At 45.9% G+C, this 17,185-nt stretch overlaps 1 protein-coding gene across 15 annotated transcripts in view; it reads left to right on the forward strand.

Moving 5' to 3' along the window:
• The first annotated feature begins 2,625 nt into the window (after positions 1–2,625).
• Positions 2,626–17,185, forward strand: part of PPP3CB (protein phosphatase 3 catalytic subunit beta) — a 54,784-nt gene continuing 40,224 nt past the window's right edge. For 14 of the 15 annotated variants that reach the window (XR_012662901.1, XR_012662903.1, XR_012662906.1 and 11 more), the window contains exon 1: positions 2,739–3,149. Coding sequence is in view for 7 of the 15 variants with exons in the window: in XM_075107970.1 (XP_074964071.1) it covers positions 3,080–3,149 (70 nt within the window). In the remaining 8 variants the exon portion in view is untranslated. Of the gene's footprint in view, positions 3,150–17,185 lie in introns of all 15 variants that reach the window. The other variant, XM_075107973.1, reaches the window with a different exon arrangement.

A 17,185-nucleotide genomic window follows, 5' to 3' on the forward strand; every position in this document is an offset into this window, starting at 1 on the left:
AGGTTTTGGTATTGTCCTAATGACAAAAGCACATGCTCTGTATTTTCATGAGGCAAGAAGGAATGTGTTAGAAAAATGACAATAATAAACCCCCAAGGTAACTGCTAGCTAACTTCTTTCTAGCTGCTGTTATAAAAAAAAGTCATTCAAATTATTATTTTTCATGTTTTAAGTAGGTGTGGTTTGTAGGGAGACATAACACCATTTATTACATTAACCTGATGTATTTTAAGGAGGAAGAGAAACCAGCAAAATTTCATCTGTATAAGCCTTTTCTTCAGGTGATGCCTGGATATGACCAGAAGTGTTTCAGCATGCAGGACACTAGGTACGCTGCCTAGAAGCTGATCCATCTCTCCTTCTGGCACAGCATCATAAAAAAATTATGCTACGCTTTTTCCTCGACTAGAGTTGTGACTGCATCAGCCCCTTTTACTTCATACCTCAGGAAACGAGAGTCATGTTGGCTGTGGGCTCATGAGAGAAGTGAGCAACTGAAAGAGGTAAGAGGCATCTCTCTTGAAACTGCACTTCACGTGAGGTGACGAGGTGATTCCTGACATCACTCAGCAAGGTCTCGGGCTCCCCTTGTATTTGGAAATGTATGGACAAATTGATTTATTTATATGATAATCTCTCTGCTTGTTCGCGCTGTCAAACATTCAAACTGCATTTATTACCGATTTTCTCTTGATTCTAAAAACGAAGAGTGATGAATTCATTCCCCCTGCTCCTTGTTCCAGCAGACCCTACACTAAGCTAATGCTCTGTCAATAGGAGCAACATTTACTTACTGCCCTTCCTATGCCATGCTTTAGTGAGCTCATATTCTGAACGGATACATGGGCCTGCTATTGAAACAAATGAGCTTTTGTTCTATTTAAAAAACAGGCCCTTCAGATTGGTTGTACAATGACTGACGTTTGCAGAACATGTGGTGTAAAGTAGCAATTCATGCTACTGAAAAGCTTAGCAATTAAATCCAGGATTTCTTCCATGATACTCTAATGTATCCCAGCGCTCTTTTTGCATGCACGCACACATTGTACTTGTGGGCATGGAATTAAAAGAATTCTATTTTTCCAAAACTTCGGAGTCTTACAAGTGTCATTAATAAATCATCCAAGGGTTTATAATTCTGATTCCCTTAAAGTTTTCAGTTGCTTCCTTGAATGTCTTTACAGTGATATTTCATTCAGTGATTCTTGCTTGGACTGTCTTGGCCATGTAATAAAAAAGTAAGGTCAAACCAAGCTCTTGTGCAACCCATCAATTCTAATGTATTTTTGCTTGAGCCAAAGAGCTTTTCATGCTCAAGATGGCAGGTACCCACCTCAGATGTCATCCTCTTCTCGTGGACTTCAATGAGGCAAGAACCAAGACCTTGCTGGAAACTATTACCCCTGAACAGCTTTTTTTCTTGAACTCCTGATTTATTGTGTCAAATATTTTGCACAGCTCAGTACAAATAATGTACAAGAGCTGTATTATTAGCTGAGATGCAAAGCAGCAAGTCTCTTTAGATATGCTGCATTTGATTAAACATGGTTATATATATATGTTTAGATATTCACTAGATCTGACTGGGTTTGTTGGCAGATATTTAAGTGATGCCAAATTCAGATTTTTGGTTTGGGTTTTGTGGGGCTGTGTTTTGTTTTTTAAATCCAGCTAATTTCTGTGATCTAACTACACGGCAGTCGTACAGCCATCCTGCACTGGTCCAGCTGAGGACACGCTAAACGGCAGAGGATGAAATTAGCAGCTGGTACAAAGGAGTGCAGGAACTTCTTAGCTTTTTTCATTGGTACAGTTTATGATTATTCCATATTAAATTAAGAATGACCAGATTTGTTTAGACTTAGTACAGTTGTACCAACCTTTCTGCTAAGGCAAAGCCCTGTCTAGGAATAGGTTGGACCTATTCCTCTACACAAAATTTGCAGGTTTTGTATATAATGGAAGGGCTGTGGCCTACTGCACGTGCAAAGATTGGGCCAGTGGTGCAGTGCTGTTACCTCTCCGTGCAGCTTTGAGGGGTGTCAGGGACTGTGAGGCGGCTGCTAGCACTGCAGTGCCCAGGGCTGTCAATGCTGCCTCCATTCTCCACTTGTTCTGCTCCAAGCACGGAGCAGTGAAGCTTGGCTGAATGAGCTGGTGCTGGGAGCTGGCAGTGAGCCGTGCCCAGGTTGTTACGTGCGGGGGAACTTATTTCTCCTCCTCCTCCGTCCTGTCCTAGGCTGGCCTGTAGGGCCCAAGAGGTGAGGCTGTGGGGCCCCTTCCAACGGCGCTGCGGGGCAGAGGGGCCCTGTGAGCGACGGGTGCAGCCCCTCGCCCCGAGGCGGTGCCCGGGGAGGGCCGAGGACCCCCGTTCTGCCCGGGCGGGGCAGGCAGACCCTCCGCGCCCCCAACCGCCTCCGCCTGACAAAATAGCTGTCCCAGCCCTGCCGCCGGCCGGTGGCGCCCCGCCCTACCCCGGCTCGGGGGCGGCCCCGCGGAGCTCTCCATGGTGGCCGCGGGCCCTCGCCCGCTGCGGGGCCGCTGGCGGCCGGAACGCCCCGCCGCCCCTCTCCCCCGCCCCGCCCCGTTGCCACCCCCAGGACCGGCCTGACGCCCGCCCGTCCCGGTGACGGGGGCGCGCCGCGGCGGGGCGCTCCCTGCTCCTCGCCCGCCTTCCCCGGCCGCGGGGGGAGAGCCCGGAGGCGCCGGGCCGCAGCCTCCGCCCCTCCCGCGCCCCGCGGCGGAGGCGCCGCCCCGGGGGGAGCGGAGTTTCGCCACGCTCCCTAACGGCCGCGCTGCCGGCGCGGCGCAGCCAGGAGTTTCGCCACGCTCCCGTAGCCCCCTCGTGGGGTGGCGGCGCGGTGCATGCCGGGCCCGAGGCGGACTGTCCCTTCACTGCGCGAGGAGTTGGGAGCCGCGCCTGCCGCCATGTTCTGCCGGGCCGCCGCCGCCCGCGGCCTCTAGCCGCCCCCACCCCGCCCTGCCGCCCCCCTGCCCGCCAGCCAGCCGGCGGAGGAGGCGGACGAAGGCGCCGCCGCACCCAGCAGCAGACGGCGCCGGAGCCTGGCAGCGCCCAGCGATGTCCACCAAGGAGGGGAGCAAGGTGCTGCTGCTGCCGCCCCACGCCACCAGCGAGCGCGCCGTCAAGGGTGAGCGTTCCTCTGGTCCGCGGCCTGGCGCCGGCGCGGGCCCGGCGGGGGTGCAGGGAACATGGCTGCCCGGCGTGGCGGGACCCCCGGGCGGGGCGGCGGCCCGCCCGCCCGCGCGCGGGGAGAGGTGCCCGCGCGGGCGCCTGGCCTGCGCCGGGCTGCCCGCGGGTGGGCACGGGAGCGAGGTGTCCGCGGGAGCGCCGCGCGGCCCCGTGCGGAGGCGTGGGAGGACCAGCTTGTCGGCGGGGAGGCGAGGCTGGGCCAGGGAGGCAGCGGGGCCATCCCGGGGCAGGCCGCCCTCGGAGCTGCCCGTGGGGCTCGGGGTCTGCGCGCCGCGCCGCGGGTGCAAGCGGCCCCAGAGGCCTGCGGCCCCGGCGCGTCCCGCCCAGACGCGCGTGGCCCCGCGGGCCGGGCCCGGGCCCGGGCCCGGGCCCCGGCCCCGGCCCCGGCGCTCCTCGCTCCCTGCGGGGGTTTTCGCCCGCCTGCGCAAGGGAGATCCCTGTGATCGCAGGAGCTGGCGGCAGCGAGTGCGAAGGGGCTGCTGCCCTCTCCGTTGGCTGCCGGTCTCTGGTTCCCAGTTCTGATGGGAAAAAATCGTTTCGATCTATTTCTTTGTGGCCTTTCATGGTAGCACAGTCTTACGGAGAGCCTTTAAAAGTCGACCGTTATACTTCCTAGAAGGAAAAGTAAAACGTATTGGATACATCTGGTAAAACTAAGATGGGCTAGCGACCAAAATGCTGTAAAGTATTAAGATGCTTGCTCCGGAGCACATCGACCATGTCATTTTAGTATTTGTGGGGAGAAAAATAATTTGTAACTAAAGCATCCTAAAATATATTCATTAGATCTGAATTGTCCATTAAGAGGATAGCATAGGTAACACTTCAGAGAATTTCTAGGTTTTGTTTACTCAAATTACAGATAATTTTGTTTTGATCTCAAAGGTTTTGATATTGAACTGTATTTGATGATGACTTGTGATAGCAGACCCGGGCTGTTGGAATTCATGGTTGTACACAAAGCAGTCTGCTTTTAAGACTGATGTTCTAGGAAGACAGGGTCTGACTGAGTTCAGAGGGGTGGAGATCTGTTCGTTTAACTTCTACGTGACAGGGGTTCTTCAGAAATGAAAAGGATGACTTTGTCTTCAGCAGGTCTTAAAACCTTGGAATCCCATAGGATGTTTTGGAAATTGGCATGTTTTCCAGTAAGCTGGAATGCTTTGCTCGCATTGTTTCTCATTTTGGATTGCTTAACCTGTTGATTTGTTTGAACAAATTGCAAGAGTAAAAGTAGAAAATGTTAGAACTAGTCTGTTGGAAACTTGAACTAATTAGTGCTACTTTAATGTATATTAATTAGACTTACTGAATTGTGGTACCTTTACTGCAATTTGTTGTAATGAATTAAGTTCTTCAAACAATGCAAGAGATCTAATGGTAAGTGACTAGATATTTTAGAGTGCACTGGAAAACCTGCTGATTTCCAGTCACTTGATAATTCAATCAGTTAAATGTGACCTGTGCATCTGGTTGTCTAAATTCATACTTAAGACTTGCTTTATTCTAACAAGATTACAGCCTGGGGTTACAGAACTGTTGTAGAGGTAATCAGGCTTTGATAGCTTCATCTAACATAATTGCAACTAGTTAAATGTTCATATAGCAGCGTTTTTTTATTCCTTCTGTTGGTCTGTCGTTCCCATGCCTATAATGCTGAATCACTGGCTTCTGGAGAAAGCCTGGACTGCTGTGCCAAGCTCTCTGTGTTCTTGATATGAAGGACAAGGTGGTTATGTTTTTCCCCCCTCATTAGGTGCAGTGCAGTTGGAAATATTTTTTTTAGGCAGCGACCTCAGGGCTGCAAGATTGCAGGTTATGTCAGTGCTAAGTGGGAGTGTACATGCAACATAAATAGGTTTGTTGAAACTATATTAAAATGTGATAATTATGTCACATTGCTGCTCACAAACAGATGTGTTGGCTGCTGACATACCAAGCAACGTTCACCATCCTCTTACCTATTGCATGATGAATAGATTACAGATAGGGCCCTCTGCTTTTGTCAAGACAACGCTGGCATAGCAGGGCACCTAAAAGTGTTTATTTTTTCTGCTGGAAATGTGTGGACCAGGCATGCTGGTGAAAGTGTTAAAACAACAGTTCAAATGGTTGCATAATGTCTTATACTTTTAATTTCTGTAATGCTTATGAATCACTGTAGAAATTGCTTCTTTTTTCATAAATATTAACTTATTTATTGATAATTATTAGTTCATGTATTTACTGGAATAAGGTTTAGGGGTTCTTTTTAAGGCAATAATTTTACGGGTTTATTTTGTGTAATGTGGTCAACTATAGGAGAAAAAAAAAAAAGTGTAAAAGTATTCCGAAAATGTTACTTTTTTTGTGTGCCAGCTCTGTTCCCAAAAAAACACCACCCTCGGGGCACCCAGGCTTTCTGTCTCTCCTTGCTGAGACACTTCATCTATAATGAAATGACAACAGCCACCAATAATAATGTAGTAATATATTCTGGTGTACCTGTGTATTGGTCCATATTTTAGCTTTCATGGTCTCCATATACTAGGGCTTTTTGGGCAGAAGCATGAATTCAGGACCTAATGTTTGCTGGTATTTGCATTGTTTCATCTCTAGCTTTTATTTTAGCTTTCTTTTCTTCCTCTGCATTACTGGAAGAGCAGGAAAAGTAACAGAAACCATTGCATTTCAGAGGCCATGAGAAATTAAATGCTTTACCACTAATAATATATGTTGGCAGAAATGGGCAAGAGATGCTCACCCAAGAAAAAATGGTTAAATTATTGTATCGTCAGTAACTGATCTTTTCTAATAAGGTAGGATAATAATAAGGATGCGTCCTCCTTTATATTTTAACTTGTATATTTAGCAATTAGTGGGAAGTGCATATATCTAGAAAAATATCTGAAAGGTTATCAGGTGTAGTGCTGATATTAGTTATATGTAGAATAAACTTAATAATGGCTTTAAATATGCAGTCTGTGTGGTCTAGCTGTGTTGGTCTGGTGTACCTTCCTAAGTATGAATTGTATCATCAAAGATCATTGGTTGCTTTTATAGCGTACAAAAAGCTCAAATTTTCTCTTTTCATGGCTTAGTTAAATTTTCAAAGTAATTTCTACTTACAGAGTTTCCTATAAATTAGTGGTTAGCTACGGGACTGAAATGTCTCAAGTCAGTTTTTTGCATTTGGATCCCAAAAGGTGTCTTGTGGCAAGGCTTTTGTTACTGCTTTTTTAAATAGAGGTGAGAAAATGTACCTGTTGTCTTGATTCACTGTTTTCTAAAGGCACCCTCTTCATGTTTGGAGAATGATACTTGGTGTTTTACTGTCTTATGGAAGATAGTGCTTTTTTTTTTTTTTTTTTTTTTTTTACTTTAAACTGCCATTAACTGTTGTATCTGGTTCTTTTGGGTTTGGTTTTGCCTGCTTTTTTGGATGACTGACTGACTTCAGTCAATTCACTTGACCTTTCAGTGCTTTAAATTTGTGATTATATTGTACCTTTTCTACTAAAGCAACTGTTTCACTACCATGTAGTGAAGTATTTTTCACCAACAGGGAGAAAGAAGCGTTTGTAAGCTCAGAGGGTTTGGTAGAGTGGTCCTGGGCATGGCAGGATTGAGCCTTCATTGGCTTTCCTTTGTGGGAAAAGCACCAGGGCTTCTCTGACCCACCTGTGAGTCAGAGTCCCACCACAAAGCTGTCCTTGGAAGTACTCTATCCTTCCTGGCACTGCGCTTTGCCCACTATGGTTGTTACTAGGCTTTGGGAAGCAATCTGCAGGACCTCGTCGTGCTGAGCTAATTGATAATTTTGCTAAATTTGGATATGATGTCCATTCTTGTGGAAATGGGAGACTTCAGTATTCCTTTGTTTTGGATAAAAGTCACAATACAGTCTTGTCTGATTGGCAGTCATTTTGGATATTAAATGGTAGCTTGTTGAAACAACTCTTCAGAGAATCCCAGAGAAGTAACTCATAGCCTTGAGCAAGGTCCTAAATTAAGACACTAATAGCTATTTTTTAACAATGATTTCCATGTAGAAGAAGAGATCATTGCAGTATTTAACTTTAAAATTCAGAGTCTGGTGAGGAAGAAAAAAAAAGAAAAAAAAGGGCATGTAAAAGAATAAATGCTTACAGGCAGCATGAAGGCTGTTTTAAAAATATTATAAGAGTCCTAGAATGTCTTTATGCTGCTGGTCAGAAATTATTCTAAAATGATGCAGAAAAGCAGCAGAGTAAAGAGAGAATTAAGAGGTCATACTTAAAAAAACCAGTTGTTTTGGGAGACACAGTGGAATGGAACTGAATTCTGATAAGTCAGTGTTTGGCCTTTTTTGGGTGGGGTTTGTTTTTTTTTTTTTTTTGAGAGATTTGCTGGAGTGAATGAATCTTACCAATAACAACAACAAAGCCCAAAAACCCCACCTGAAAATGGAAGCCTGCCTTAATTTCAGTAGGGCCAATTGGCAGTTGAGGCTTGGGAAGGTAAGGCCAGAGCAGAAAAATCTGGCAGCTACTTACATGTGTGTTTATTGCATAAGAAACTAAGGACTCTCTCACACATGAGTCAATTCTTATTGACAAAGAGTGGTTTTAGACCATGTAAACAAAATAAGCATTCCAAAAAAAAAAAAAGCCATGACTATAAGATATTTGTCTAGTGGATCTAAAGGGATCCTTTGGCGGTTTTGGGTGCAAAATTACGGATTTATTTTCTGTAGCCTGTGGCATAACTCATCTTCTGAGTCTGAGAAATGGAGCACAGCAGCATTTTTTTAAAGCTGTAGACTGAGCTGGAGAGCTGCAGATCAGTAAGTTTAATTTAAGCAGACTCATAGCACTTGTAAGAAAGAGTGGACGTCGCGAGTCAGTGATGAATGAAGCAGTGGCAATGGTAGGTTCCACGGCTGGGCGCTAGATTGAGGTGGACAAGGGGGGTTCCCAGAGCCAGGGAAGCCCAAGGAAGCGCAGAGTGGCCTGGCAGCTCTCGCGAGGGAGGCTGACACGGCCTGGGCGCTGCCACTAGCAACTGCGGGATATTTAAGCGGCCCCAGGGAGCGCGAGTGACCAGGATGGGCAAACGGGGCGTGGCGCGTCAGCCAGGGCGTGGCACAGCAGCCGGGGCGGGGCAGCTCGTGCAGGCAGGGCAAGCAGGGAGGGCACTGCATCCGGCTTGTAGGCCCACAGCCCAGGAAGTTCTCTAGGTCTCTGCCAGGCTGGTGGGCACTTGCTGCAGAGCGAATACCAGTGTTATCATGGTGAAAGCCCCAGAGAGGTCTGATGCATCCACCCAGATGGAGCTGGAGGCCTCAGTACAGGCGGTAGGTTGCAACATGTCCCTCAGGCTCTCACCTGGTGAGAAGGTAAGTACCTGCACAAGGTGTGCACAGGTTGATTATCTGCTGTGCCAGGTGGCTGAGTTGCAGGAGACAGAAGGCTGAGTAATATTAGAACTGAGGCAGAGATAGATAGGTGGACTCAGAACCACGCTTCTGTAGCAGACACCACTGAGAAGGAGGAGGCACCTTGGACCCTAGTGACCTGCAAAAGCAGGGCTCTGCCTCAGCCCCCACCTCCTAGTATCACCACCACCAACAGACTTGAAGCTTTAGCTGCTGCAGACACCCACAAGCAAGGTCCAAAAGGTGCAACTGTACCAGCAGCACAGAGTAGATACCACAAAAAGAAGAGACAAGTGCTCGTAGTGGGTGACTCTCCGTTAAAAGGCACTGAGGCACCCATCTGCCAACCTGACAGGGGGTCACGAGAGGTTTGCTGTCTCTGGGAGCTATGATCCGAGACATCACTGAGAGGGTGCCACAACTAGTCAAAAGCACTGATTACTATCCTCTGCTACTCTTCCATGTGGGCACGAATGATGCTGCACGCCAGAGTCTGTGCAGAACTAAGCAAGACTATAAAGCTCTGGGAAAGCAAGTGAAAGATATTGGTGCCCAAGTTATCTTCTCCTCCATACTACCTGGTGGAGAAAAATGGGTGACTAGAAATAGGCAAATGATACAAATCAACTCCTGGTTACGTGGCTGGTGTCAACGTGAGGGTTATGGCTTTTATGACAACGGGACGTTCTTCAACAACCATAGGCTGCTAGGGAGGGATGGACTCCACCTGTCTGGAAGGGACAAGGGAATCTTTGGCAGAAGGCTGTCAAACTTGGTGAGGAGGGCTTTAAACTGAGGAAATCAGGGGGAGAGGGACAAACTGGCAATGCTAATGCCATCACACACAATGGGGGAATAAGACAGGACAACCTGAACAGTGATAAAGGTGCCGTGGCGGCCTCATGTGATGGCAACCAGGAGACCAACCACCTCAAAGGTTTGCATGGCTGTAGTGGGTCCTTGTACACCCCTCTGGGGAAGCCTGTGTGCTCAAACACCTTTCTGAAATGCGTGTACACCAATGCACGCAGCATGGGGAATAAACAGGAGGAACTAGGGGTCTGTGTGTGGTCGCAGGGCCATGATCTCATTGCAGTCACAGAGACATGGTGGGATAGCTCACATGACTGGAATGTGGTCGTGGATGGCAACAGGCTTTTCAGGAAAGACAGACCAGCAAAGTGAGGTGGGGGAGTTGCTCTTTATATGAGGGAGCAACTGGAATGCATCGAGCTCTGCCTTGGAGTGGAAGGAGAACAAGTTGAGAGCTTGTGGGTAAAAATTAAGGGACAGCCAAATATGGGTGACACTGTTGTGGGCGTTTGCTCCAGGCCACCTGATCAAGAAGAGGAAGTTGATGAAGCCTTCTACAGGCAGCTGGAAGCAGCCTCACAGTCACAGGCCCTGGTCCTCATGGGGGACTTCAACCACCCTGATATTTGCTGGAAAAGCAACACAGCGAGCCACGCACAATCCAGAAGGTTCCTGCAGAGCATCGAGGACAACTTTCTGATGCAAGTGGTGAAGGAGCCAACAAGGCGAGATGTGCTGCTCGATCTTATCCTAACAAACAAGGAAGGGCTGGTTATATGTGCATCTTGAACAGCAGCGTGTGATTTTGGTCCCCTCTCTTCTTTATCTAAAGATATGTTCAGAGGCACAGAGTGGCTTTCACGCAAGGTGGAGCAACAAAGGTGAGAAATCTGTGACTTGGAAAAGGGGTAGCTGAATAGGGGATAGAGTTAGGTACTGCTTAGATCATAAACGGTATTTACGGGAAAAGTTGAATAGGAGACAATTGTAATTCTTGTCTCCTTGTGAAAAGGAGAAAAGCAGTACTAAACAAAATTTTCCAAAAGTGAATATAAAGGAAAGGTGAAATACTTTTTTTTTTCATATAACATGTAATTAAAATTGTGTAATTCATAGCAATAGGGTGCAGTGGAGGGAAAAACTACAATAGCATCTGTTCAGGGTCTGGACAAACTAGTGAAAAATAGTTCTATCAGTGATCATAAACATTGATGGTCTGGATGAAACTCCAGAGGAAGTCTTTAAACCACCCTGTTTGGAAAACAGAGAGTGTGAGGAGGGAACGACCTGTGAATCCATCACTGCGAGAAGCACATTTAAGCACTAAATAATCTTTTGGCATAACACACAATGGCCATTTTAATGGGAGGAGCATCTTTAAATACATTTCAAACAAATGGTTATATTTCTCCTCAGAGAAAGTTCTAAAAGCATCAACCAAGTTAACTGAAAAATTACACAGGCAGTATAAAAGATTAATGCACTATGGCATACTAGGTATATCAATAGTTAATTTCAGATTTAAAATTCTATGAAACTTTTAAGACTGCAAGTGCGTGGTAAGTAAGGATAAAATAAAGTGTGTCTGCAGTGCTTTTGTAGGGTTTCAAGGTTTACAGGCTCATTTTCCTCACTTCTAGAAAGCTTGTTAATATAGCAGGCGGCATGCATTCAAAGAAATTTGAGTAAAGGGGTGGGTTTTGTGGCATTTAGGAAAAATACCATAATTTGCAAGAAACTGACTTTGCTGAATCTGTGCTTTCTTGTTTGGGATGAATAGGGTAACTCGTATCTTTTGGCAACTATTGATTCCAGCTTTCTGGTTCAAGTAGACACTGCTGTGTATTTGTGCTTAACTAATATTTTCAAGGTTGCTGCTCCATAGACCATCTGTGATGTCTTTATGTTATTTCTTTTCAAATCTGTTCTGCCAAATGCAGAAGGATAAGTGGATATATTGTGTCATCATAGCAGTCATGGATGCTACATTTCCTTCTTCTGTATAGATGTTGGCAGAGGCATGAAAACTCCAGGGACAGACTGAAGGATGTGCTAGGTGTTAGGCTTTGTGATTCTTCCGAGTGACAATACATAGGCAGCAATGCATTTATAAAACCAAAAGCCCACAAAGCCTCACCAAATGGCAGAAAAACTGCAGACAACTATGCTATTGTGGTAATAAACCTGCTGACAAAATGAAGGATACTGGCCTATCTTTTCATGGAATACCATGGCTGTATTGATATATGATATCACTTAGTAGAGACAAACATTGTATACTGTTTCGCGTATACCTACCACCAAAGCAACAAATTCTTTACAGACTCAAGTGTCTGTGTTTAGTAACCTTAGTAATGTGAGCTGAGACTATCTGTGAAATCAAAAACACTCCTAAAACACAAAATAAAATCTGGGACATTGAGCACGCACTTACAGCCAAAGCTGAGTTCATGGAGCATGTCATGGGCTCCTGATTATAGAGAAAAAATGGCTAATTTTCTTTCACTGTCAGAGAAGAAAGAATTATATAAGTTTTAAGGTCTTAAGAGCAGAAAATACTTTACTTATGGAAGTAGAGTACCTTGTGCAGTTGATCCCTGATACTTTTTCCTACCATTAGTCTAGAGGCTTTGATTTCATCTTGTTTCATGAGCCTGTTCCAACAGGGTGTCTCTGATACAAGCCAGATTTAACAAGGGTTATTAAAATGGGCATATATATCAGTGTGGTTTACATTTACAGTATCTACATGTAAGATTTTATTAGTAGCTACTTTTGTACTCAGTTACTAGGCAATGTGAGATCTGCTTTGGGTCTGGAAGTAGCATGTTTGTTAGTTGCCATACTGCACCTCTTAGCAGGGATTATAATGTTGGGTGAAGTGCCATGCTAACGTCGTTTTTTTCTACTTTTGAACTTCTTCACAATGCCCTGTGAATTTATCCATTCAGATTGATGCTAACTTTTGGATTCCTGGCATGCTTTATTTTAAGGTGTAAGTGTACCCAGATGCTTGTAGAAAGTCATAAAATCATAGAATGGTTTATGTTGGAAGGGACCTTTAGAGGTCATCTAGTCCCACACCCCCTGCAGTAAGCAGGGACATCTTCAACTAGATTGGGTTGCTCAGAGCCCCGTCCAACCTGACCCTGAATGTTTCCAGGGATGGGGCATCTACCACCTCTCTGGGCAACCTGTTCCAGTGTTTCACCAGCCTCAGTGTAAAAAATTTCTTCCTAATATTTATTCTGAACTTACCCTCTCTTAATTTAAAACCACTACCCATTGTCCTGTCATTACAGGCCCTGCTTAAAAGTCTGTCCCCATCTTTCTCATAAGCCTCCTGTAAGAATTGAAAGGCTGCAATAAGGTCTCCCCGTAGCCTTCTCTTCTCCAGGCTGAACAACCCCAACTCCCTCAGCCTGTCCTCGTAGGAGAGGTGCTCCAGCCCTTGGATCATCTTTGTGGCCTTCTCTGGACCTGCTCCAACAGCTCCATGTCCTTCATGTGCTGAGGGCTCCAGAGCTGGGCGCAGAGCTGTGGGGGGGTCCCACCAGAGCAGAGCAGAGGGGCAGAATCACCTCCCTCTCCCTGCTAGCCACGCTGCTTTTGGTGCAGCCCAAGATATGTTTGGCCTTCTGAGCTGCGAGCACACATTGCTGGGTCATGTCCAGCTTTTCATTCATCAGTACCCCTAAGTCCTTCTATGCAGGGCTGCTCTCAATCTCTTCATCCCCCAGCCTGTACTGATACAGGGGGTTGCCCCAACCCATGTGCAGGGCCTTGCACTTGGCCTTGTTGAACGTCATGAGGTTCTCGCAAGCCCACCTCTCCAGCTTGTCTTGGTCTCTCTGGATGACATCCCGTCCTTCTGGTGTGTCAACTGCACTGCTCAGCTTGGTGTCATCTTCAAACTTGCTGAGGGTGAATTTGATCCTACTATGTAATTGATGAAGATATTAAATAGTGTAGAACTAGATTTAGAGGTTTTGCTTTTGATATCTGTTTTAAACAGTATTACAGTATAACGTAAAGGTGATTTTTTCCTCTTTGTAAATGCATATACAGATAGTAACAAAACTCATCAAAACCTTTTTGTTAAAAAACCCCAAAAGCTACTCACTGTTTTTTTCCCCAGCATTAGTGTTTAAAATTTTGAATCAATATAGTTAAAACTATCCATACATATTTTAAAAGCGAAATTGATTAATTTTCACTAGTAAGCAAGAGTTTGTTTTAGAAAATCCTGTATGTTGTGGTAAATCGTGATGTGCTATCTTTGTTACTGAGACCTATACTTTTACTAGTAGCATATGATGTTATTTTGTACTGTAGTGTGCATTGCTTTTGAGATTCATCTCTAAATGCTTTTCTATTGCTTAGCTTTGCTGGGAATGGAAGAAGGGAATCCTTTAGTGACCAACACCATGTTATTTCCTTAGGGTAATTCCTCTTAATTACCATTCCATTACAGTCCTGAGAGCGCAGGTTGTACACAAAGACTTTGAAACACGTATTATATTTCTGTCTTTGAACACATCATGCTGCAATCCTTTTTCCTTAGGCTATAACATTCTATTACTACTGCATCAAAGGTTTAATTAAACCCATTAGTTTGCAGAAATTTTCTCTGTGCTTCAAAAATTATTAACCTTAACCTATTAAAAGATGTTATTTGTAATATTTTTGAAAGGTGTGAGCTCTAATATAGCATTAACTGTTGTTGAGACAAAAATTAAAGTATAAAATGGAACAAAACCTTTTTTATAGTAAGTATTACGATTTTATTCAGCTGGGTGATGCAGATAAAATCTTTAGGTATGTTTAGTTCTGCCTTCTCTGAAGCTTATTTAAAAAAAAAATCCTCCTTGAGCAATGAGAAAATTACACGTGTTGTAATTTTAAACTGAGGAACTACTTTTAAGACTACATTTTCTTTGTGAGGCAAATTGTTATGGTTTCAGCTGGGATAGAGTTAATTTTCTTCACTCTAGCTGGTATAGTGCTGTGCTTTGAAATTAGCAGGGAAAAAAAATCCTGTTGAGATAACACACAGATGTTTAGGCTGTTGCTGGGTAGCGCTTATACTAGTCAAGGACATGTCCAGCCTCCCATGCTCTGCTGGGTGCACAAGAAGCTGGGAGGGGAGGGGGCACAGCTAAGAGAGTGGATTCAAACTGACCAAAGGGATATTCCATATCATGTAACGTCATGCCCAGTATGCTACCTGGGAGGGGCTGGCCGGGGGAGGGAGGGAGCAATCGCGGCTCGGGGACGGGCAGCGTCAGTCGGCGGGTGGTGAGCAGCTGTATCGTTCGTGTTTCTGCATTTTTTTTTCCTGTTTTCCCTTTCCTTCCTTTTCCCTTTTATTATATTAACATTATTGTCATTATTATCATAATCATTTATCATCATCATTTTATTGTAATCATTCAACTGTGCTTATCTCAACCCACAAGTTCTTTTGCTCGTCCGATTCTCTTCCCCATCCCACAGGGGTGGAGGGGGGATGTGAGCGAGCGGCTGCGTGGTGTTCAGTTGCCAGCTGAGGCTGAACCACGACACAAATATAACTTTACAGATGCTTAACTACCTCTTATACTAACAGTCATGATTTTTCATAGAATCACAGGTTGGAAGGGACCTCAGGGATCATCTAGTCCAACCTTTCTAGGAAGAGCACAGTCTAGACAAGATGGCCCAGCACCCTGTCCAGACAACTCTTGAAGGTGTCCAGTGTCGCCGAGTCAAACACTTCCCTGGGGAGATTATTCCAATGGTGACTGTCCTCACTGTGAAAAATTTTCCTCTTGTGTCCAATCGGAATCTCCCCAAGAGCAATTTGTGTCCATTCCCCCTTGTCCTCTCCATGTGACTCTGTGTAAAAAGGGAGTCTCCATCTTCCTTGTAGCTACCCCTTAAGTACTGGTATGTGGTGAGGAGATCCCCTCTAAGCCTCCTTTTCTCAAGGCTGAACAAACCCAGCTCTCCCAGCCTGTCCTCGTATGGCAGCTTCCCAGTCCTTTGGTCATCTTGGTGGCCCTTCTCTGAACCCCTTCCAGACTGTCCACATCCTTTTCCTATAGAGGGGACCAGAAACGTAGACAGTACTCCAGGTGTGGCCTGACAAGCGCTGAGTAGAGCGGGATAATGACTTCTTTATCTCTGCTGGTGATGCCCTTTTTGATGCAACCCAGCATCCTGTTGGCCTTCTTGGCCACAGCAGCACACTGTTCGCTCATGTTGAGCTTCCCCCCACCAGGACCCCCTGGTGCCTTTCCACAGAGCTGCTCTCCAGCCAGGTGGATCCCAGTCTGTGCTGCTCTCCCAGATTATGTTTTCCCAGGTGCATGACCTTACACTTCTCCGTTTGAACTTCATAAGGTTCTGGTTGGCCCACTCTTCCAGCCTATCCAGATCCTCCTGCAGAGCAGCTCTCCCTTCTGGAGTCTCTACTTCCCCACTCAGTTTGGTGTCATCTGCAAACTTCATCAGGCTACACTTGATCCCGTTCTCCAGATCACTTATGAAGATGTTGAATAACATTGGGCCCAATATCGATCCCTGGGGGACCCCACTCGTGACAGGTTGCCAGTTTGAAAAGAGCTACTTACCACCACCCTTTGGGTGCGGCCTGTCAGCCAGTTCCCCACCCACTGCACAGACCACTTGTCTAGGCCATAACACATTGATTTCTCCAGGAGGTGGCCGTGGGGAACCATGTCAAAAGTCTTGGAGAAGTCCAGGTACACAATGTCCACCGCCCGCCCCATGTCAACCAGGAAAGTCACTTGATTGTAGAAGGCCACCAGATTGGTCAAGTATGATCTGCCCTTAGTGAAGCCATGTTGGCTTTACCCAATCACATGCTTCATTTGACTTGTGATGGCCCTCAGGAGGATTCGTTCCATAGCTTTCCCAGGGATTGAAGTAAGGCTGATGGGCTTATAGTTACCCAGATCCTCCCTCAAGCCCTTCTTGTAGATAGGGGTAACATTTGCCTTCCTCCAGTCCTCTGGGACATCCCTCGTCCTCCATGACTTCTCAAAGATTATGGAGAGTGGCCTCGCAATGACATCAGTCAGCTCTCAACACCCTTGGGAGGATGGCGTCAGGGCCCATTGATTTGTAGGGGTCAAGCTCCTGTAATAATTCACGTACTAACTCTTCCTTCACTGATGGTGGGTTGGTGTTTGGATCAACCGGGAACTTCATTCCCAAAGCCTGGGACCCGACAGTACTGGTAAAGACAGAGGTGAAGAAAGTGTTGAGGACCTCTGCCTTTTCGGCATCGTTGGTGACTGACTCTCCTGTTCTGTTTAACAGTGGGCCTGTGTTTTCCTTCTGTTTCTGCTTGCGGTTGACATACCTGAAGAAACCTTTCTTGCTATTTTTGACATCTACGGCCAGTTTCAATTCAAGCTGGGCTTTTGCTTTTCTAACTGCATCTCTGCACCCTCTGGCAATGCCCTTGTAGCTCTCAACGGATAATCCTCCACATCTCCATCTCTGGTATGCTTCGCTTTTGGATTTGAGTAGACCCAGGAGGTCATGGTTGAGCCAAGGGGGCTTCTTGCTCTGCTTACTTCCCTTTCCTTTATAGGGGATAAACTGGGTTTGTGCGTCCAAGAGAGAGTTCTTGAAGAACTCCCAGCACGCGCTAGCTCCTCTATCTTCCATGGAAGCATCCCATGGAATCCCTCCCAACTGAGCCCTGAATGAGCTGAAGTTAGTTCTTCTAAAATCCAGAACCCTTGTCTTAGAGC

Source organism: Phalacrocorax aristotelis, chromosome 12 (assembly GCF_949628215.1).
Source record: "Phalacrocorax aristotelis chromosome 12, bGulAri2.1, whole genome shotgun sequence".
NCBI lineage: Eukaryota > Metazoa > Chordata > Aves > Suliformes > Phalacrocoracidae > Phalacrocorax > Phalacrocorax aristotelis.